We start from the raw sequence: 24,193 nt of genomic DNA on the forward strand, positions 1-24,193 counted from the left end.
TTTACCTCCCTGCAACTCAGTTTCCTCCTCAGTAAAATGAGGGGCTTGGACTAGATGACCCACTTGAAATCAATGTTCTTTTCCAGCTCTAAATCAATGTTTCTCTGTTTTTTTCCACACACCTCTAGCCTTTCCCCTCAGTGTAGTCTGAATAACTGATTGTGATTTTAATTGGTGTTTCCTAGGTAGCTGGCTGTTATGCCCAGAGATATACCCAAGAGACCACTTTCTTTTATACCAGCCATTGTCTGTCCCTTTGCTGCCACTGTGCAAGGAAGTTTTTTTTTCTTTTTATACCTGTGATTCCAAAAATACCTCTTTTGAAATCCTAGTATGGTAAGCATTGTGGTGTGGGCTACCATGTGAGTGAGCACCCAGGAGATATCTTGCTCTAAGCCAAGTTGGCTCAAGAGGGCAGCCAGGCATGGTCAAAATGGTGTTATTGTTGCTGCTGCTGCTAGTCATAGTAACTTGTATTTATAAATCATTTTGCAGTTGCAAAGGGCTTTACCATCATTAACTCATTTGATCCTCACAATAATCCTGGCAGTTAGCTAACATAGATCTTCCTATTGCCAGTATGCTGATGAGAAAATAAGGGCCAAGAAAGGTTAAGAAGGTTTGTCCTTAGATGGATGGCTAATAAAAATGCTAGAACCTTCCCTTCTAAGGTTACTTTCCATCTTCTCTAAATGTAACTTTTATATATTTCATTATTTATATACTCTCAAACTTAAATGTAAGATCTTTAAGGGCAGGGATTAGTCTTGTCTTTCTTTGTAACCTCCGAGCTTGGCATGGTTCTTAGCATATAGTAAGTGATTAATAAATGCTTGCTCATTGATCGATTGATTGGTAATGGATCCAAGATTCAACCCCACATCTGCAGACTCTTAAGTCTAGTGCTTTTGCCTTACACTATGCCTATATTACCAATAGATTTTAAACTATTTGGAGACTATATGTGAAAGGAAGAGGGTGGAATTGGGGAAAGAAAGAGAAGGGACTAAGATGACAAAAAGAAAAAGGATATTTACAGAGAAGTTTTTGTGTCAACATTAAATTAAATAAGGGGTATGACAAGCCTTGTTTTCTGTAATTGTATATCCAGTTGTGATGGTAATCTGTTTTATTTAAAGAATATTTTTTCCCCAATATGTTCTGCTGATTTGGAGTAATACAGGATAACAGAAAGGATTTGGGGCAAATATGGTCAGTTTCTGTTTTGGATTATAAATCTTAAACTATTCTGATTCTGAAATCATAATACCTTCTTTTCCATACAAAGCACCTGATTTTACTATTACTATTACTATTACTGATATTGTTATGGTTATTTTGTCCAGACTTGTTATTTAACTGGCATATATAAACCTACATATTTAATTGGTATTGGTATAAATATTAAATATATTTAATTGGGATATTTAAATTCATTTTTCAATGGACAATATTCTTCTGTTTATGCATGTCAATGTCTACTTTACATCTTACAATCTTAGAGAGTTGCCTTTGACCCAAGGAAGTTGATGATTTACCATGGGTCATACAGGTTGATTATAGTAGAGACATAACTTGAATCCAGATCTTCCTGATGCTAAAGCTGATTTTCTTCCTATCCACTAGGCAACATGGTCTCTCATTAAATTTATAATATAGAAGAAAACCACACAAGTAAAACTGAACTATGTTGATTAAGGAATCAAAAGTTTGAAATTCTGTTGTGTCTCAGGGAAAACCATTTCATTTGCTCTGTGCCTTAGTTTCTCCATGTGAAAGAAAGAAGAGACCTACCTTATGAGAGTTCTGCTGCGTATAACATGAGGAATAATGAAGGTTATTGAAAAAATGTCTATGAATATAGAAAATGACTATCTCTTAGCTCATTGATGGAATGTGGATTGCTTCTCTGCCACTTATCATTTATTATAGGGTAATACAACCTAAGAAATGGTCCTTTGATCTTGATTATCCTCTTCCTAGCTCTGGGCTGCTGCCTAGTCTCAGAGTGGAGGGGGGGCCAGGTGACAGGAATGGAAAGCCCTCCTGGAGGGTTACCTTCACAAACTGCACATCACTGAGGATGTGGACTGAGTAGTCAGGCGTGTAGAGGTTGTTGCTGCTGTACAACTGGGTGGTGCTGCCCCCATAGTCGCTGCGCTCTCGGTTTGGAGACTCAGAGCGGTTCAACCCACTGCAGCGAGAAGGGGATCGGTTTACTGCAGATATTGACAAAGAAGGAGGAGGAGGAGAGGGTGATGGGATATGGGGGAGAAAAGATGGAGGTGGGGAGGATGGAAAGAAAGGGATGGAAAATGGAAAAGAGACAAAGAGAGGTGTTTACTGAGTACCTTTAGACTTTGAAGTAATGGTCATCCTGGGTGGTGCTAAGATGCCCCATTGATCTTTCCACTTAATCTGAGCCCAGTCTTAGGGGAAGTGCCAGTTTATTGATCTAAGGGGTCAATGACCTTAGAGAGGAATCCCCTGGTAGAAACAACTCAACTGGTAAATATTCTTTCCCTTCTTTATGCTCCTTTTCTTTACAACTTCTATAGAGAAGAAATTGGGACCTTTTTAAAGGAAGAATGTGGACTACAGGACTACACTCATCCCTAGCTGTTTTCATTTAGCTGTCAAGAAGGATCAGAATAAGAAGATATGAGGCAGTGTTGGGAGCACCAATTGACTTAAAGGATCAAGTTATTTATTTATTAATTGGAATGAATCTTGTACCAGGTTCTCATAGACCCATCATTCCCAGCATACTGAAATGCCAACTTCCTAGAGACTGATTGGTTATGGTTCTAATCCTCTGATTTCACTAACTCCTAACTTTCCAGAAGATCTTAAGTTTCCTTTGCAAAAATGAGTTTGTGTGTGGGGGGGTATAGGGACTGGACCACTGAGTACAGGTAACTCTTTGGGACAGAAAGTGCATCGACCAATTCACATCAACCCCATCTGTATAACTTCTAAGTCAGAGAGGTACCTAGAAAGTTGACAACTTAAGTGACATGCCCAGGACCAAGTAGTGTAATCAATATATGTGAGGGCAGTGCTTGAACTCAGTCTTGGCTCCAAGGTCAGCTCTCAATCCACTAGCCATACTACTTCTCTTATTAGGGAACTTTAAGAAAAAGGGGCATATAAATGTCCTTCAATTGGGGAATGGCTTAGCAAACTGTGGTATATGTATGTCATGGAACACTATTGTTCTATTAGAAACCAGGAAGGATGGGAATTCAGGGAACTGGAGGGATTTGCATGAACTGATGCTGAGTGAGATGAGCAGAACCAGAAAAACACTGTACACCCTAACAGCAACATGGGGGTGATGATCAACCTTAATGGACTCACACATTTCATCAGTGCAACAATCAGGAACAATTTGGGGCTGTCTGCAAAGGAGAATACCATCTGTATCCAGAGAAAGAATCATGGAGTTTGAACAAAAGTCCAAGGACAATTCCCTTTACCTTAGGAAAAAACTAATATCTTATTGTCTGATCTTGTTATCTCTTATACTTTATGTTTCTTCCTTAAGGATATGATTTCTCTCTCATCACACTCAATTTGGATCAATGTATACCATGGAAACAATGTAAAGACTGACAAATTGCTTTCTGTGGGGGGGGGGTGGGGGGAGGGAAGTAAGATTAGGGGAAAAATTGTAAAACTCAAAATAAATAAAAACCTTTAATGTAAAAAAAAGAAAAAGGGGCATAGGGAATAGAGCTCATGACTTGGAATAGGGGCAATCTATATTCTAATCTTGCCTCAGAAACTAAGTATGTGACCCTGGGCAAGTCACTTAACCCTGATTGCCTCCATAAAACAAAAACAAACAAAAATAAAAACATATGTAGTCAGTTGTTTTTCTTCAAGACTCAACTCAAACATCACCTTATACATGAAGTTTTTTCTATGAGCTCTTAGGGCCTTCCCCTCCAAGGCTACCCAACAAGTTCTTTGTATAAACCTCTAAGTGAGCAGAGGCAGCATGGTTTAGTGAAGAGAGAACTGGTCACAAAGGCAGAGAAATTTTGGTTCTAATCCTGCCTCTGACAAGTATTGATTATAAAAATCACAACTTCTCAATGGCTTCTGCTCACTCCGAGGCTACTAAGTTTCAAAGAAGGTGTGATTTTCCTGAGAGTACCTTATACTAGTGAAATCATTTTTGTTCATATATCTCCAACATCTAATATGGTGACTGGAACAAAACAGATACTTATTAATAATCATATACATATATCAACTTATACATGTATGTTATAGATATGAATATAATATATTATGTATTTGATCTCACAACTCTCTTGTGAGACAAAATTATTATTATTCCCATTTTTATGAATGAGGAAACTGAGTCTGAGAGAGAGGTTGTGTCTTGTTTGAAGTTACACAGCTAGTAAAGGTTTGAGTCAGGATTCAAACTCATTTTCCTGACTCCAATAGCTGCCTAATAAGTGAGAGGCTCCTCAAAAGACAGGAAGAAGGATGATGAATTGTTCAGTCACTCCTAATAATTATCTACTGTGTTATGGAGGAACTACAATTTGTACTTGTGGGGGAAATAACTTACCCATGAAATCCTAGCTCCCAGAAGGGTCTGGTACAACTAATTCTTCACAACTGCCTACCTTAATGATGATCACGAGGATTGAGGGGGTCATGAGAACCAATTTAGATTTAGATTCATATTTAATTAGATTTAAATGTCAAAGAGACTAAGTGCTTCTGAACCCAAGGTCATTCAAGTAGGAAATACCTGAGATTAGAATAATGTTTGTCCTTCATTTTTGAAGAAGCTATGACATCAGGGAGATGATGCCATAACAAGCATGTGAATTGGATTTGAGTGAGGAGGTGATGTGTTTAAGTCACCAGTCTCACTTTCTCCTTGAGAGCCATCTGGGTCCAGCAGCCAGATATGAATCAGGATGACTGGAGATCGACAAGGATGGGAAGCAATCAGGGTTAAACAACTTGCCCAAGGTCACACAGCTAGTAAGAGTTTGAGGTCAGATTTGAATATAGGGGCAGCTAGATGAAACAGTGGGTAGTGTGTTGACTCTGAAAAATACCTGAGAAAGGATTTGAACAGAGGTCCTGTAATTCTGAAGTCACTATTTTTAACACTGTCTTTATAAGAGAGATTAATAAGAGGGGGATAGGATATTTGAGGTCATTCTTGAAGGTGATACAAACAATAATTCGTGGTAATGGCAGAGATCTTCAGAAGAAAAAAAAATTTACTTCATTTCCGGTTAGGTGTCCTTGAAAATAATCTGACATGAGATTTGGCAGTAATTGCTCCCCAGTGGTGACAGTTCAACAGGGACTCTTGCTTATGTTTCTGTCTACCTCAGTCTTTTGTAATTGTGGCAAGTAGGGGTGGCCTCTCTTTCAGTGTGTTATCTGGCTCTTAAATACCAGGTTTCAGTTCAAGAGTGCTGACCCCAACTGAGACGTACATAGCCAATGGGAAAGGAGGTGTGTTGGGGGCAGTGCCTTCAGAAACTCTTGATAACCTCTGTCTTTCCCAAGTTAATATGTGAATCACCTAACTGTAGGTTAGGAAGGGCATTATGCCAGGAGTTAGTCCTTTACCTTTTGGTTCTCAATAAGTAAGATATTGTATTTTCTTTTTCCTTTTTTTGCAAAGGGAGCTAATTTCCCATATCCCTTCTGACTTTAACTTCTTCTACTTGTTTCTCTGGCTACTATGGGTCCCATCTCTTTACTCCCTGTAAATAGGGAGATGTGGTCACTCCATTTCCTACCATCTCTTATCACCTCCCCCTAAAAGGTTTTCTGCCTTGTGACTTTTGGAGTTAGAATTGGCATATTGTGAAACCAGAGATTAGGATGATGTTATAACCTAAGTCATATGTGGTTTAAAAAAAGGCGGAGGCGGATAGGCAACAGCAGCCACCTCCAAAGTTACAAAACAAAATTCAACAGACTGTTGATTTGTCAGCAATATTGTAGAAGGGACCCTTGGTCAGGTTTGGGTTTGACTATATCAGAAATTCTTAACCTGGGGTCCATTAAGTTATTTATTTTTTGTGAGGCAATATGGTTTAAGTGACTTGCCAAGAGGTCAGTAGCTAGTAAGTGTCAAGTGTCTGAGACCAGATTTGAACTCAGGTCCTCTAGACCTCAGGGTCAGTGCTCTATTATTATTAATAAATTTTTTTTTAGTAAAGCAATGGGGGTTAAATGACTTGCCTAAGGTCACATAGTTAAGTATCAAGTGTCTGAAGTTGGATTTGAACTCAGGTCCTCGTGATGCCAGGGCCAGTATTCTATCCACTGTGCCATCTAGCTGTTCCATTTTTAATTTTAATTTAATTAATTTAAAAATAGATTTTTAAAAATTTAAAATAGATTTGAAAAAATAAAATAAATAAAAATTTAAAAATAAAAAAACAATTTAAATTTAAATTTAAAAAATATTTTGGCAACTTCATTTCTATATAATTAGTTTCCTTTGAAATTCTATGGTTTTTATTTTATCCATTTAAAAATACGAATCTGAGAAAGGGTTCATAGGTTTAGGTAGACTTCCAAAAAAGATCCCTAACACAGAATATGGTTAAGTATCCTTGGTTAAGTATCAGTGGTTTCTGAATTCCTTCCAAGTCTTGGACTTTGTAAATGTGTAGCTGGGCATAGACTGAGCAAATCTCTGGGACCAGAAGCCAGTCTTCTCTCCCTCCCCCACTTCCTCTCCCTATCTCTCTTCTTCTCCCTCTCCCTCCCCCCCCTTCCTTACCCCACCCACCTCTCTCTTCTTATGTCCCTCTTTAAAGACATAGTAGATATCAACTTTCCTTTTGTGGAAAAATTATTTTTAAGAAAAAAATGCTACTTCTGATGTGACAGGCTAGCTAGTTTGAATTTGGAATAAAAGTTTGTTTTGTTTTATGATCTGACACTCCTCACTAGCTAGGACACTGATAACTGTATTCTAAGTAAGTATGTGCATATAATTAGGGACTTCTGAGCAAGGGACATGGAAATGCTTTTTTTTTTTTTTTTTTTAGGTTTTTGCAAGGCAAATGGGGTTAAGTGGCTTGCCCAAGGCCACACAGCTAGGTAATTATTAAGTGTCTGAGACCGGATTTGAACCCAGGTACTCCTGACTCCAGGGCTGGTGCTTTATCCACTATGCCACCTAGCTGCCCCTGGAAATGCTTTTAATAAAAAGAAGAAATTAGTAACAGGCCAATCTCATGAGCATGGCAAACAATTTCACCTTGCCTAGTTTCCTTTGGTATTTCCTAAGAACAGCGAGGCACAGACTCAGGAATATAGCCTGGAGGGAAAGCTGAGTTAGTATAGGTCAAAGAGGACCGGATAGAGCCCTGATCAAAGGTTTTGGTAAAATGATGCCCAAGTCTGGGAGCCCTGGTCATTTTTAAACAGCTATGGCTCAGTTGGTGAACAAGCCCTTCTATCTCACACCTTAAGGCTAGAAGAGAACTTCAGAGAACTCGTTATATAAACTAGGAAAAGGAATACTCTCTGAGCTGAGTCTGACTAAAGTGGGGGGTGGGATTAAAAATCATGACCGGCACAATTGATGGATGAACATAGATAAGAATTCTTCAGTATTTCCATACTAGTAACAGGTAGGAACTCTAAGATCCCACAGCAATTATGACTTGCTTTCATTCTAGTCTCTATCTACATGCTAGAGATGAAAAATGAGGAAAAGATGGTTTCACCCAACTGTGACCTGGTTATAGAAACAGTGAGTCCTAAAGTTTGAGTGGTACCGAGGTGGTACTTTCCTCTAGTGTAAAAAGATAGGGATATGAAGCAAAAGCCTGGCATGATTCTATTTGTTATAGAATCTGCTGGATTCTCAGCAGTGGGGCCTAGGATCTTTTGGTGACCACAACTACTGACAGTACCTGTAATGGGAATTCTTGGGTCAGGAAAAAGGTTGGACTTCACTAGCTGAGTTTCCTTCTGAGATAGAGACAAAGAGATAGATAAAGAAACAGATGGAAAGAGGGAGAAAGAAGTGGGGAGACAGAGAGAGAGAGAGAGAGAGAGAGAGAGAGAGAGAGAGAGAGAGAGAGAGAGAGAGAGTTGAATTTGGCTATTGTTATTGAGCTACATCTTTGCCAAACTGATTGGGATTGCATAGCTATACGACCCTGAAATAACAAAAGTGAGAATTTGAGGACCCATTTTTTGGTGGCACAAATGGGCAAGACTATCTGCCACAATTCTGGTAAGTGAACTTTTGGCTGTAATCTAAATTCTGCAAGTTCATTCCAGTTATGACTCTAAATCAACTTGCTCACTCGCCAGTGTTCACTGGAGCAGAACTGATGAAAACAGGAATGTTTCCATTAACTGTATTTCACAAAAGGAAAGAAAAACCATTTGTTTTAGGTTCCTTTAGTACACTCAGACAAAGTGCTAATTCCTAACACTTTATCTGAGGATTTCAAAACCCTTCCATCTTGCGAGAAAAGCTTTAGTTCTGAAAACTGTTAACTTGCCCACACTCAAATAGCTGTTATGATTAGAGGCAAGTCTCGAGTCTACATACCCCAAAAGAAATTTAAAAGATAGTTGTCTATCCTGAAAGCTCTGTTTTTGTTTTGTTTTCATGAGGCTCTGTATCAGTGAAGAACTCACATCTGTCATAGACAGATATTCTGCAGGACAGGAAAAGAAAGGGGCAAGGACATAGCAGTAGATTGTGGGGCCCATATAACTCCAGCAGGGGCTTGAGATGTCTGGTATTAATGGTTTTCCAAAACTATTTACAAATTTTTACACCACTCTACATCATTCTCCCTCTCTCTCTCTCTTTTTTTAGTAAGGCAATGGGGTTAAGTGGCTTGCCCAAGGCCACACAGCTAGGTAATTATTAAGTGTTTGAGGGCATATTGAACTCAGGGTTTAACCTGACTCCAGGGCCAGTGCTCTATCTACTGTGCCATCTAGCCGCCCATCATTCTCTCTTTAAGTCAAACTGAGAGTTCTACTGAGAAATAACTGTCATAAATGACATGGACAAGGTTGAACATTCTATGAATGTCCCATTCCAGACACTGGACCCATTTACTTCTGATATCCACTCAACTGCACTTAGCCCTGGTCCAGAAAGTGGTAAATAAGTTTGAGATTGCTGGATTCTTATGTCAGTGAGTTCCAGGAGACTTAAAGCGTAGGAGAGCTTATTTGAAAAAATGAATTCTGCACAACATATCACTCTCACTTTCCTAAGGGGAAAAAAAGAAAATGTAAATAAAAGAGGACATTTCCAGAGTACTGTCACTCAAAGAGGGAGCTCAAATGGGAACAGAGACTTCTATTTATATAATCTATTGCTGACCTCTGATAGAAATATAGTACTAGGGGTGATCAATCAGTTGCTGCAGTAGAGGAACCTCTTTTAGCTGCCCAGAGGAGGCGGTTGGCTAAAATGAGGCAACAGGAAGAAAGGTTGGTGGGAAGAAAGAAAAATACTCCCACATTTTTTCCTGTTTCTCTTTAGCTGTTCTTACCATTCCTTACTTCTATTCCACAGGGTGGGGGAAAACAACTCATCCTTCTCCAACTGGATATCTCCCATTTCTTTTCCATTTCTAAAATCTAAGATCCAAGCTAAGGATGAAGAATGGGGATGATAAATTGAGAGGGAAACTCACAGGCATGCATCAGTCAAGATTTAGTGAAGAAATCTGTACAAATAGGAACCTGGGATTTTGAGTCCTAGTTTGAGTGTGGTTGACTGTGAAGCTTAAACCATAAAATGTTGATTAAACAAAAGCCTGTAGAATATTTCAGTTAATATCAATTTTCTGGTTACCTGAGGGTTAAGCAGACAATTCTTTCAATTTTGATCCTTATTGATAAAAGTTCTAAAACCTCTGTGTTCACTTTTCTAATTTCAAAAATTATGGTATACTGTGACCTCCTCCAATGTCTAAGACTCAGGAAATCTACATTATCAATCAGCTATAACTTATTATTATAGAACCTCTAAAGATACAGAGGATTTAGAGATTGAATTAAATATTAAGTAATCCCTGAATAAACTCTGGAACCTGGATGTTTGGTTGTCATTAGTTTCTTTGTTCTCCCCCCCCCAAAGTCCAGTCTATTAAGACTTCTGATGAATTAGATTTGTATTCATCAAGGTTTTACTAAATTGTGTACTTGTCTCAAATTTTACTTTATTTGCAAAATAATAATAAATAAAGCAATGTTCAATTATTTTATAGGAGACATGGAATTAATTGAAAAATTGCTTCAAGGTTTTTTCTTATTTTCTTTTTGGACTGAACCTGTGATTTCATTGCTTCAGGGAACATTAAACTTCCTCTATCATTATGGATCAGCACCTCACTAGTCAGTAGCTTCAATTAGAGCATAATTCATGGAAGAGATCTTAGTGAAGACAGAGGGTTGCCCATGAGGCTGAATGATTTGTCCACAGTTACACAGTTAATAGGTATTAGAAGCAGATCTTAGACATGGGTTCCCCGATTCCATATCCACTGTGTCAGACTATCTAGAATAACTTCTATTGGACACTGTATATTTCACAGATGTACCCCATGGAGTTAAGTTTTTGAATGACAGCATCATACTTAAATCTTGAGCTACATTATACTGGTGAATTCTGAGCTGTATATGTAAATTATTATGCTTTTGAATGTATGAATATGTAACATTCTATGATATGGCCTTGAATGTCCTCAATCCAGACACTGGACCTACTGCCTATCCTGGTCCAGAGGTACAGACCAGCTCCTCATGCTGGGCAGGGCAGGGTAACCAGCACCTTCCAGTCCCCTAAGTTCCACAGCGTCCCCTGAGACAGCCAAGCATGATTACCTGGGGAGCCTGCCAAGGATTCCCCTCTGCTGAAGGCGAAGGTACGGGACACTGAGACAGGCACTAGAGAGGCAGTAGTCAAGGAGATGTGGGTAGGAGAAAGAAAAGATAAACACAAGGAGAAAAACAAAGGAAGAGGAAAAAGTGTAAGACAATCTGTTCCTGGAACTTCACAACATTACATTTGTCTGTCTCTGGATCCACCAATTACATCCCCTCAGCACAGACCCCCAAACAGAGAAATAAAGAGGGGGGGTTGCTATGGGAGCCCAACGCTTAGAGCTAAGTCTCCTACCATCTTTTTAAGCAAAGTTTTTGGCTTCTGGGTAAGCAAATAGCAATCTTCAATGATGTAAATAATATTGGTGAACAAAGTGGAACTACCAACTATTTAAAAAAATGATAATGCCCTAATGGAAGAAATCTGAGTAGAATTCTCTCTGAGGTGCCAATTCTGAGGTAGCTCAGATCTTAGCACCTTGTTGCTTAATTCTAGCTACCACATAAGTACTTCATTTCTTTTCCTAACTAAGGAAGGAAACTCATACACTTTCTTAAGAGTCCTGTAAGGGAAAAAAAAGCATTGGACATGGTACCATTAAAGATTTTAAAAAATAAACAATTTTTGTAGCCCAGACAAGCTAGACAAAATATACTCTAGGTAAATAATACCAAAGGAACCTTCAATTCAATTAAGTTAAGCTAGAAGAGATCACACTCTAGGATACCACCAGTCTGGCTACTGAGATGGCTGGAACCTAGGTCAGAGTTCACCTGGTCTGGGGGGAAGGAAGTTGCTCTCTATCAGACTCTTATCTTAGATAATTATTCTAGGGGGAAGGAAGCTGCCCTCCATCAGACTTTTTCCCCCCCTTTGGGTTTTGCAAGGCAGTGGGGTTAAGTGACTTGCAAAAGGTCTCACACAGCTAGGCAATTATTGTGTCTGAGGTCAAATTTGAACTCAGGTCCTCCTGACTCCAGGATCAGTGCTCTATCCATTTTGCCGCCCCTAGACTCTATATGAAATAATTATTCCAGGAGGAAGGAAGCTGTACTCTATCAGACTCTTGTCTTAAATAATTATTCTTCTTAACTTGTTGCCAAACTCAGTTGTTTCTAAGAGCTAACCCTGACCAATACCCCTTCTAATTTGATCCTGGAGATAGAGTCCTGGTCCTTGCCCTTGTTATATCTCATAGCCATGCTTTTGCAAGAAGAAACTTGTGTGAGAAATATATCAAGTAGTTGAATCCTCTTCAAATCTTAATTTGGAGCTCCCTCCCTATGGGTAACAGTGCTATAAAACGAATAATGAAGAAAATAAATTCTGTTGCAACTGTAATTCCATGCATCTACTTTTCAACAGAAAGAAGCAGAACTCCTTGTCCTCCCCGTACTCTTCTTTCCCCTTCATTTCTCCCTTCTTTCCCAAAATTAAAGTATGTGAAGGGAACCTAACTGGAGGCCTTTCCAGGAGTAGATGGCCATTACCTACAGGTGAGCCCACATTGAAACTGACAGTCTCTACTTGCCTGAGCAACCACCTAGAGGTGAGTTTAGCTTGAAATCTCTCCTTTCCATACTTGCAGCAACATTAAAGTTGCTATAAGAGACAGGAGGGATGCAGTTAACATCAGAGTAATTGAAAAGTGTCTGATGGGGAAGCCAACTTCACACAAGGGCATTTTGAGATCCCTCTCAACCCTAATGTATGAAACTATGATCTTACTAAGTTCATCATTGTACTGTAAACTGGCTTCCCATGAGTTAGAAAGTCTCATGCCCTACAACTATAAAGAAAAGTCAGGTTCCTTCTCTGTTATCTTGTTAATCTTTTGTGTGCTGGCCATGGGGCAAATTCCCCTGCCACCCTGTCATGTTTAGTCCTTACCCTTTGGTATGGTCTCAGTTTAGCCATGAGTCATAATATAGGATCCCAGGTGGATCAAGGGTTCATCTCTCAGTTCAATCTGCACTATGATCCAACAAAACCTCTCCTACTTGGTTCACAGCTTGGCTTGTAAAGGGAGATGGTTTTGTTGGGCTAGATTCTTGGTAGATGCTTCCTTTTAAGCAACCACCCCAAAAGTTGGATATCACTAGGTTTGTGAGCATTTGATTCACTGGGTAGAGATAGATAAGTAGCCTTCATCTTCACTGACTTGCAAACTTTTTTTCTCCTAAAGGATTAAATAATCCTGAAGGATGAAATAAAGGATTTCTAGATTGTGTTGGTGAGTTATCCATTTACCCAAATCAATGGTGCTTTGCTACTTATTGGTATTTCACTGAGAAGAAGCAAAGGAACTTATCAGGCCAACAAAAAAGTGACCAAATCTTTCCTTCTGTCAGTCAGATAATATTGAAGATTATGCTTTTTCCTCCTCCTCCTCATTATTATTGAAGAAGACCAAAATGACAACATGATTTGATGCTAGGATCAATATGTCCAAAGGTGGCTGATCAGATTAATTATGAAGGTACCACACAATTTGGGAACAAATATGTTCCTACTCACTAATTGACAATGCTTTTAAAAGTTTTAAAATGGCACAAAATGTTTAGAAACATAAGACAAAGGAAAGGAGGAAACTAGAAATGTTATATCTCTTCTCACAATTTTTGAGAGAATGAAAGTAGACTAAATTGAAGGATAGAGGGGATTCTGAACTAGTTTTCAAATGCTCCTTCCTATTTTACAATTTTAGTAGTGTAACCATTTTGGAAAGACCTTTGTATAGCTCATTAGATTTTTACAGGTCATTCTTTCCTAAATTCCATAGGTCTTCAAGGGGAAGTGAACTCTGGAGCTCACCCTGGGAACAAAGTTCTCATCTTTTCCTGCCTGCAGGTCTCCATGAGCCATTTACCACCCATTACAAGTACATTAATGTCAACCAAGGTGACAATCATTTAACTCAAAGAGATTGGGCTCTCACTGGAACATGACCTTACCTAGTTGGCATCAATAGTTTTCACTATGTTCCTACTTAATGATTTTATCTCTCTCAGCTGAAGACTTCCCCAACCATACTTATGGTTTATGACCCTCACCTACGAAATTAAGCAAGACTGAAGGGTTCTGTCCTCATTTTAGAGATTTCCCACATCTATTGTACTGCCATGGGGTCAAGGTGTGCCTATGGGAACATCTTTTCACTTTGATTTCCATTTCTGTTATGGTAGTGCAATAAAATTATATAGCAAATGATTCTGTAAAAAATCCGTTTCCTGACACAGAATAAAGGCCATAAATTCTGAATCTCCCTGATACAGTATGAGCTAGTGAGAGTCCTGAGTTGGGACTCTAGTTCCAGCTGGGCTTGTTGACTTTCTGTATGATTTCAGACAAATCACTTTTTCAATTTCTCCCTGTACAGGAGGTTATGTTACCCTAATTATAAATATAAACATAATAGTGTTGTAATTCATAGCAATGTAAATACACAGAGAGGAACACAGTCACCAGGAAATATGATAATCAAGTGCTTTGGGATCCTTTGATGAAAGTATAAAAACAAAATACTATTCTATTCTAGTTTTTAATGTAAAACAAAAAGAAACAAAGGAAAGAACAGTAAGAAAAAGTCTTCCTTGAATATATAAATGGCTACAATGAGAGTCAATGACCTAAAGTAACAAAGTTTAGACTGGAGAACCCAAGAGCACACGAGAGAAAAATACCTCCTGGATCATATATGCCACATCCATGTACCTATGTCCAAGAAGCAAATGGAAGGGGACAGACCAACAGGACAGAGAGAAGATAAGCAGTTGCCATATTATTTGCAGCTTAGCAGTAATGAGCCTCATATCAGCACTAGCCAGATTACATGCACTTCCAAATAGATGATGCATTATTAGTTGCACAGATTTCACTGAAAAGCAGTGACCTCAGATCAACTGAACAGTGACTTCCTCAGAGTACCCTCACTAGTACCTTCACCAAGGACCAAAACCAGTGAATGCATTAATGGCATCTAATGGTCTTTAAGTAAAAGTCTAATTTATGAGGGGTCACATATTCAGAGGTAGAAGAGACCTTATAAGTCATCTAATCAAATCTCATTTTACAGATGAGAAAACTGAAGCCAAGTGTTTCTTCCAGGATCACAAAGGGAGTAAGTGGCAGAGCCCAGATTCAAACTGGATTGGATTCCAATACTCTTTTCACCATACCAATCATCTCTTCAATTAGTACAAAAATAAAAGTTTTAGTTTTTTTCATAAGAATCATGAATAAATAATGAGAATCCCCCCCTTCAACATTTCAGTGATATGTAGATAAGCAGGAAGCAGAAAAGAAGCAAGAACTGCTCAGCAACAAGAGAACAAGATGATTTAAGCTCATTTAAGCTCATTCCAAGTTTGCTCAGCCCATAACCCACATGCATTGTAGCTAAGATAGGCACACATTGCCATAAACGAGAAGAGGAATCCAGAGATACATACAAAAGATGGAGGATCCAGCCAGACTTCCAACCTTCCGCACGTCGTTATCTGAGGGAAGAAGTATGACATGTAGTCATGAGTAACTCAAAGAACACATCTTTCTACTGAATCCTGTCTCTCACTTATTGCAGCCTAACCAGAGGTCACAACAACTGAGAAAATATGCACAGGATTGGGGATTGGGGAGAGGGTGGGAAGAAAATGGGGATAAACTCAGGAGTTAAACCCCTAAGTCATCACTGACTTTATGTTGAACAGACTGTGGTGGGGTAAATGATATACCTGAGCAAACAGTGGTCATGATAGCTGGCACCCCATAGTAAGTGAAGGCTCCATTCTCAAAACGAAGACCTTCTTTACCAACCTCTACTTCGACCTTTCCCTAGGGGAAAAAAAAATAAAACATTGTTTTGAACTTGTTGGTGGCAGCCGAGACAAATTACTAGACACAGAAATAGCATCTGGCTTAACTAACACAAAGCAAATTTAATGCTTTTTGCATAGATATGAGTTTCAATAGACAGATATCGACCAGGTGCTTACTATGGACAGTCTAAGTTCTAGTAGCCAAACTACTGTACTAGGTGCTGGAAGGACATGCAAAATTTATATAAAGAACAGTACCTGACTTCATTGAGCTTATAGTCTAAGAAGGTAAAAAGACATATAACATAGGTAATTATCATACATCATGATGATGAGAATAATAATTATAATAGCTGATTTTATATAGCATTTTAAGGTTTATAAAGCATTTAATAGATATTGTCTTGCATGGTCCTCACACAGCTGTAAGGTGGGTATGGATTCTTAGCCCCATTTTACAGATGTAAGAACGGAGGGTCAGAAAAGTGTTGCATGATTTGCTTAAGGTCTAATAGTTAGTATCTGATTTTCCTATTAATTCATTAAATGGTTAATATTTGTAATATTTGTAAGACATTTTAACAAAGTATCTAGCTAACAGTAGATCCTCGATATATGCTTATTCCTTTCCTCCTTTTATTGTGCACTGTTACTGTTCAGTCATTCAGTCATGTCCAATTCTTCATGACCTTATGGAGTTTTTTTGGACAAAGATACTGGAGTGACTTGCTATTTCCTTCTCCAGTAGATTTAGACAAAAACAGGTTTAGTGACATGCCCAGGTCAGCAACTGTCTGAGGCCATATTTAAAATCAGGTCTTCCAGACTCCAAGCTCTTGTTATGCATAGATGATGGTTTATGGCCTTTTAAAGAATTAGAACAGTTTGGAAAACACTTCAGTGCAGAAGAGAAGAGATATTTTGTGGAAAACTATTGATGGAGACAGTAACTAAAAGAGTATTTAAGAGGAAGATTATGGTTCTGGCATGGAAACTGATTATAATGGAATGATGGTATACTATATCACCACAATTATTCTTGTTGATGTAATCTTATTCTTCCTACTTTTTACAAAAGCATTTAGATAGAAACTGTTCTGGGAAAAGATTCTATTTTGCTATTATTCCTTTATGTTCCACATTCCAGACTATTGTAGAGGTGTATTAAAAACTTATTTTTTGTAATTGAATAAAATCATCGGAAGGTAAGCTCATTCTCTGGAGGCTTGTTGAAAACATCCTTGGTGTAACTCCAATAGCAGATAGGACACAGGAGGATGTATAAACCTCATCCTATTCCCACGTGGTTTTTATCTCCTCAGACAGGGCTCTATCCTTTGAAAACTTTTTAGTTAATAAAGCTTGAAGTATGTGTATCTGTGATGATGAATGCTGTTTTTAAGTTTTTATACATTAATAGTATATCCAGAAGATTGTGGGCAACAGTTCAGTCTGTGATCATGATCTGGTTCTAATATAGTTTATTGGTTGAGTTCTCCAGGATATTTCAATGCCTATATAAACTTCTTGTCTATCTGTTCATAATAGATAGCAAGCTTCTGATGTTGTATAATTCAAGCCACACCAGGTCATGTCTTGCTAGGTATTCCACAATTCTTAAAATTTTGCAACCTACATGCTCTCCACAATTTTCTTGCACAAGTTGCATGAATCATTAAGTCTGGGGTCCTTAAGGATAATCCTTCTACAATTTCTTAGTGAGCTGGATCCCTGATTTTCCTCATAAAATCTTTTTATTTCATCAAATAAATATGCATGAGTCAGACATTTTTGGAAACTTCTTAGTCAACATATTGTGGAGTGAGTTCACGTAATAAACACTGCCCATAGAGGGCCTTTTAATTCTACTCTCAGATCATAATTGTTTTATGGGCTCCATATGAAGGTAATTCATTTTGGCTACATTTGGCAAATCTATTGCCATACCAATTCTGGTAAAGTTATAATTATCATTTTTATTAATAATTAGGTTAATACAGCGTAGAGAAGCAGTGTGTAATAGTGGCTAGAGGTCTGGCCTAAGAATTAGGGGTACCTGGGTTCAAGTCTTTCCTCTTACAAACCCTAGCTGTTTAATCATGGGCAAGTCACTTAACCTCAAGAGCCCTAAAAACTCTCTAGAACTCCTAAGTAATAGACAGATGTCAGTCTAATAGCACTGGAAGGAATTTCCATAACTTAATAAAATCATAGATCAAGACCTTTCTCCCTTCAAAAAAATAGGTGTGACTAAATTGAAAACATATTTCAGTATTAGGGCAATAACCTAGGGCTACAATTGTAATAACTGTTAGAATCTTGTCTAGTATTGGGCAAGGAGAGTTCAGGTCAGGAAGTCAGGGAGTGAATGATACTATTTAATAGATCTATGATTTGAAAAGAAATAATTTCTTAAGAAGTTTGTTGCAAAGATAACAGTTTAACCTAACTTAAAATAATTTGTTTTTTTGGATTATCATATTAGTTAATTTTTATTATCATATTTTCTTCTATGAAAAATAAATTGTTAAACTGTTTATAAATTTTAAAGAGATTTTTTCTAATTCGTATCTTCTCTTTATGTTTAGTTCAAATTCTCAAGTGGCCTGGTTCCTTTGTTACAAGTATCCAAACATTTGGCCTTTATGAATTCCTGGAGAGATTGTAGTGACAACATCCTTAGGTTAACAAGTAAAAAGAAAACTCACATAAACAAACAATAATGACACCATGCATGTCATAGAATGGGATTACATTGCTGAGATAGATGGATTCTCCACTAGTGAGTCTCTAGATGAACAGGGAAGTTCTAGACCCTCTGAAACAGGCTCATTTCTTTTTTTCTTTAGGGGGTTTTTTGCAAGGCAAATGGGGTTTAAGTGGCTTGCCCAAGGCCACACAGCTAGGTAATTATTAGGTGCTTGAGACCGGATTTGAACCCAGGTACTCCTGACTCCAGGGCCGGTGCTTTATCCACTGCTCCACCTAGCCACCCCCAACAGGCTCATTTCTTCAAGAGCCTTCTAGATCTTCGACATTTCTCACCTGGAATGATCACAAAGATGGGGTTAGACCAACTATTTTACTATTTTACTATTACAACTATTTTATTTCTCCATTGGTAACCATAACTGCTTATCTATCTATCTATCTATCTATCTATCTATCTATCTATCTATCCATCTATCCATCTATTTATCTATCATCTATCTACACTGTGTAATGCTATGTTGTTGTTTAATCCTTTCAGTCATGTCCAACTCTTCCTGACTCCACTGAGAGTTTTCTTGGCAAAGTTATTGAGTGGTTTGCCTTTTCCTTCTCCAAGATCATTTTACAAATGAGGAAACTGAGGCAAACAGAGTTATGTGACTGAGGCCAGATTTAAACTTGGTAAAATGAATGTTCTTGACTCCAGTGTCTATCCACTACGTCTCCAGACGCTCGTATGTAATATGATTATTTCATCCCAATTTCAATGTAAAATAAAACAGTGATTACATACTATACATATTATTCCCAAGAGATGATACAATCAATAATATCAATAATTCTATTAAAATATCTCTACAGACTAAAATAGGGACTTTACTTTAAAGGAAGAGAAACTGACCTGAGAGACATTGGCCAAAAGTCTCAGGAATCTTTGGTTAAGAGCTGGAAGGAAAGACCATCTAATTCAGCCTCTTCATTTTATGGATGGGGCAATTGAGTCCCAGAGAGCTTATGTCACTTTCCTAAGGTCATATAGGTGAAGTTGGAATTTAAACCAATAACATAATCATGATTTTGCATTGACCCCCGATGGCCCCACTCGCTATCCCTTTAACTTTCTAAACCAAAGTACTCCTCAACTACCTACTATTCTATCTCCTTCTTTCAAATATGGAATCCTTGATGGCAAAGTTTAGCTTTTGCCTTTGTATCTTTAGTACTTTGCTTTATAAAATTTCCCCATTTATCTATTCATCCACTCTGACTCCAAATTTAGCACTTTTCAGTGAATCACTTCCCCTTGCTGCCAAGACAGTGGCTACAAGGGTCTTTTCTAATTATGAAACCTTCAAAAGTTCCTACTGGTTTGACAAGTAAAGTATACACCACCAATCCCAACATTCAAGGCCCTCAATTATATGGTTATTCAGTCCTATCTTCTACAAATCCCCTTTGCATACTTTGTGTTTCAGTCAAACTGAACTATTCACCACCTTTCCTCTTATCCCTTCCTTTTGGTGTCTTGGATCAGAATGTTTTCCATGCCCATAATGGAGTCTTCACACCACCTCCCCCCAATGTCAATCAAAATGCCTCCTCAAGGACCATCTCATCTGTGAACCCTTCCCTGACTCTTCATCTTATATATCTTCCCCATATCCATTCACTAAAGGGTGAACTCCCTCCTTTGATTTCCCACAGCCTGGTCTTCTCTTCTGCTTTTACCATACTCTCCCTTCCATCATGTATATTTATATCCACATCTTTCCTTTATTTACACCATGATCTTCTTGAGATCAGAAACTGTGCTATATCTTCTCTTGTGTCTCCAACATTTCATAAATATTGAATGGTGAACTTTTAAATCTACATACTGTTTCTCTGGACATCCAGCTATGATACAAGAACTGGCTTCAGAACATTATCCGGACTGTCCTGCTTGCTCGTTTTTGTGTCCCCACTGCTAATTAGCATAGTACCTGATGCATATGGTAAGTGTTTAAGAAATGCTGTAATTGTGTCTGTATATCCTTCTGTCCATCCATCCATCCATCCATCCATTGATCTGTCATTCTATTTATCATCTATATGCCCATCTGTCTGTCCCTCTATATTAGGAACTTGAGCTGTCATGGAAGTGGTAAATGCTGACACAATTCTGGCTATCATGAGGAAAACTATTATTAAACCTAGCTCCACCAAACATACTTTTTAGCCCAAGAGGGGAACTTCAGCTGGGGGCCATATTGGTCTGATATTGCCAAAGGAACTACAGACTGGGACTCAAAATTCAATAAATCTAGAAGTTTTATAGGGGTGAATTAAATAAATGTTTGATTAAATATAACTGAAAAATGATGTTATAATCATCCAAATGGTCCTTGGCAGAAAAAAGTTTCCCCACCTCATATTAGTCCTGCTCAATGGGATCAAACTTGGAGAGATTGCATCAATCATCCAGGACAAATGCTGTGTCATTTTCACCCCCAAGTCTGGATTGATACAATTGATACCTAATTGATCATCTAGTTCAATTCTTTTCTTTTGCAAATGAGGACATTAGGAACCATGAGAGACTGGTCTAAGGTTAGTCAGTTAGTAGAAACAGTCACAGTCAGCATTTATAAAGCACTTCAAGGTCTGTACAGCATTTTACAAATATTATCTGATTTTATCCTTATAACCCTGCATTATAAAGTATGATTATTATCCTCATTTTGCAGATGAGGAAACTGAGGCAGACAAGCTAAATCACTTGTCCAAGATAATAAAGCTGGAAAGTTTCTGAGGCTAGATCTGAACTCTGACTCCAATTGCAATGCTCTATCCATTGCACCAGCTAGCTGACTACTAGTAGCGCATCCGTGGTCACCTGGTGGTCTTCCTCAATACTCCTTATCTTGAATCCCATTTCCTCAGTGCCTTGCTAGGTGACAGGTTGGCCTCAGAGAAGAGGTAAGTGAACAAGAGGCTTGGATTAGATGGCCTCTAAGGTCCCTTCCAGCTCTAAATCTGTGAATCTATGAACCTCTCTCCATTTTTGATGCTGTTGTAGTTTTTGCAGAAGTGGGAGACTATGGTTATAGAATATTCCATACACTGTGTGGAAATGTACTTTTAGAATGAATATTAAGAATATAATTAATATTTCTCCAGCCTATAACCCTTTCCACACTTTTTTCTTGGAAAAGTGAGAACAAAGTTCCTAGTTTTTTCCTATGAAGCAGAGTAGGGGTGATAATCAAACTTCTCTTGTCTAGGTGCAATTGCCCCTAGAGGTTGGTGCCAGGACCCAAATGAGGAGAGTATCTTTTTTTATTTTAAATTAAGGTGAATATATTGATCACAGGAAAGAGTTCTTAAGGGGAAGTGGTCCAGGAAAGAACTGAGAAATGACTATTTTGGAATGTTATTACATGCTAACAAATTATCACCTTTTTCTTTATTTAAGAGTTCTATAAATGTTAGCTCAAAATTGTCTTGAAGCAGAAATGTTGGAAGGCATGAGAAAATGTTGCTATTTTGAATGTTTCTCTCATTCTCTCTCTCTCTCTCTCTCTCTCTCTGTCTCTCTCTTCCCCCCCTTCTCTCCCCTCCCCCATTTGTCTCTCTGTTTTTCTCTAAGTCAGAAAGGATTTAGAATAATCTAAAAGTAGTTTCCAACACATTGGTGTTGGAACAGAGCATTTACTTTTTCCTTCAACAATTGTCAGACATAGGGAAGGTGTTGGAAGATTTTTATCTCTTTTTTTCTCTTTGTTAAAAGGGAGACAGATAGGTTTGGATAGTGGAAATATAACATAAAAACAAATTATTTAAAAAATTACATTAAAAATCAAATACTGGCTGAATTGAATTAAATTCTGTCCTATGTAAGGTGTAGTCACTGTTGCTGAGCCTGAAGTCACCCCCTCCATTATGAACTGATGACTCCACAGGAATGGGAAGGGTTCCTTTGCCTTCTCAGGCTACTCACTTGCAAAAGGAGAACAAAATAGTCCACTGGCCGGTTGCGTTGGTAGAGATAGTGCTCAGGCGCTTTCTTGTTCTTCTCATCAAATTTCAGCTCTTGGATCACATTGGGATGTTTCAGGAGTCGAATCAGGATTTTCTCAGAAAGGTACAGAGACTTAAAAGGCTCCACTTCTAGAAGAAAGGAAGCTGGGCTGAGTTCAGCACAAGTAGGGCTGAGATGTCCCATTGGGCACAACCCAAGTGCTTCAGCACCAGTGGGTATGGACTTCACAACAAACCTGTAAAGGCACAGATCTTTTTCTTCGGTTGCCTTAGATTCTGCCAGCCACAGGAGCATTGGACTCTAAACTGATATATATATATATATATATATATATATATATATATATATATATGTATGTATGTATATTGGGGCTTCCCTAGACTTTCACTTTGTAATGTATAATTAACCACAAGAACAGGTCCCTAGGCTATGACAATAGAAGAATAGGTCATTGTAGCAAAAAAAAAAAAGAGTGTCACCATCAAAAGATCATCTGTTCACATGGAATTAGGAAGAACTGAGTTCAAATTTGGTCTCAAGTATTTATTAATTAGTTGTGTGTCTCTGGCCAAGTCAGTTAACTTCACTAAGTCTTAGTTTTCTCATCTGTAAAATGGGGATGATAATAACACCCACCTCCCAAGGTTGTTGTGAGAATAAAATTAGATAATATTTGTAAAGTGCTTTGCAAGCCTTAAAATACAATATAAATTCTAGCAATGATCATCATCGATGAATATTATTAGCTAGGTATACAGCTATGTTATTCCAAGTGCTATGGCAGGCCTCTTAGCACCTTTTAAATTTGGTGTTCCAGGACTAAGTTCATGTCACCTCATCCTATCCTAGGTTCAGTGGTTTCTATTCCAGCACCTACCCATGATGGCAACTTCCTGGGAAACGCGGCCAATGTGCTGTTTTACAGGACTGAGGAGAGTAAGAATCTTCTATATCAACCTCTTAATGGGGAAAAATTTACTTTTCCTTGGAAAAGCAGATGTTTATGCTATAGTTTATAATACTCTGCAAAGCACTTTCCTACCAGCCCTGTGAGGTCAGGGATACAGGTATTCTTATTCTCATTTTTCAGATGAGAAAAGTAGGACTCTGTGAGTTTAATTAAGTGACTAGTAGGATTTTTTTTTTAGATTTTTGCTAGGCACTGGGGTTAAGTGACTTGCCCAAGGCCTCACAGCTAGGGAATCATTAAGTGTCTGAGTCCGGATTTGAACTCAGGTCCTCCTGACTCCAGGGCCAGTGCTCTATCCACTGTGCCACCTAGCCACCCCTGACTAGTAGGATCTTAAAGCAGGATTACAAACCGATTATATTATTTAAATTAAACTATTCTGTTCCTCAAAAGGACTTGAACAGAAGCTATGTGACTGATCAAGGAGCACATTGAAGACCATATTACTATTAGAATTGGCAGCCTCTTTCTGCTAATTACTGTGGCTCATTCCAAAACAACCTTTGATATGGAGGATTCAGGGGGACCTGGGCCTCCAGAGAAACAGACATACCTGTGGCCATGAATCGATGTGTCGCCAACAGAAGCTGCGGGGAAATCTTCACTTTCATTTCAGAATCTGAAAGCTTGAAAAGGGAGAAATCGTGTCTCTTCCTCTCCCGATGAGGGACCTGCTGCTTTTTCCGATTGTCAGCTAAAGAACCACAAGGAAACAAAGGATGTGTAGACCAGCATTCTGAACAAACTGTAGCTGCCTTAACAACTGGTTCAGTCTTTGAGAAATTACATACAAA

The 24,193-nt window shown here is 38.3% G+C and overlaps 1 protein-coding gene across 1 annotated transcript in view; it reads right to left on the reverse strand.

The window, feature by feature from the left end:
• Window positions 1–24,193, reverse strand: part of CNNM1 (cyclin and CBS domain divalent metal cation transport mediator 1) — a 71,398-nt gene that overhangs the window by 19,247 nt on the left and 27,958 nt on the right. The window contains exons 3-8 of the mRNA XM_074236192.1: window positions 23,953–24,093; window positions 22,388–22,557; window positions 15,613–15,712; window positions 15,331–15,378; window positions 10,879–10,941; window positions 2,059–2,219 (exon numbers count right to left, since the gene is read on the reverse strand). Coding sequence (XP_074092293.1) covers window positions 2,059–2,219; window positions 10,879–10,941; window positions 15,331–15,378; window positions 15,613–15,712; window positions 22,388–22,557; window positions 23,953–24,093 — 683 coding nt within the window. The remainder of the gene's footprint in view (window positions 1–2,058; window positions 2,220–10,878; window positions 10,942–15,330; window positions 15,379–15,612; window positions 15,713–22,387; window positions 22,558–23,952; window positions 24,094–24,193) is intronic.

Source organism: Macrotis lagotis, chromosome 4 (genome assembly GCF_037893015.1).
Source record: "Macrotis lagotis isolate mMagLag1 chromosome 4, bilby.v1.9.chrom.fasta, whole genome shotgun sequence".
In the NCBI taxonomy this organism is placed as follows: Eukaryota; Metazoa; Chordata; class Mammalia; order Peramelemorphia; family Peramelidae; genus Macrotis; species Macrotis lagotis.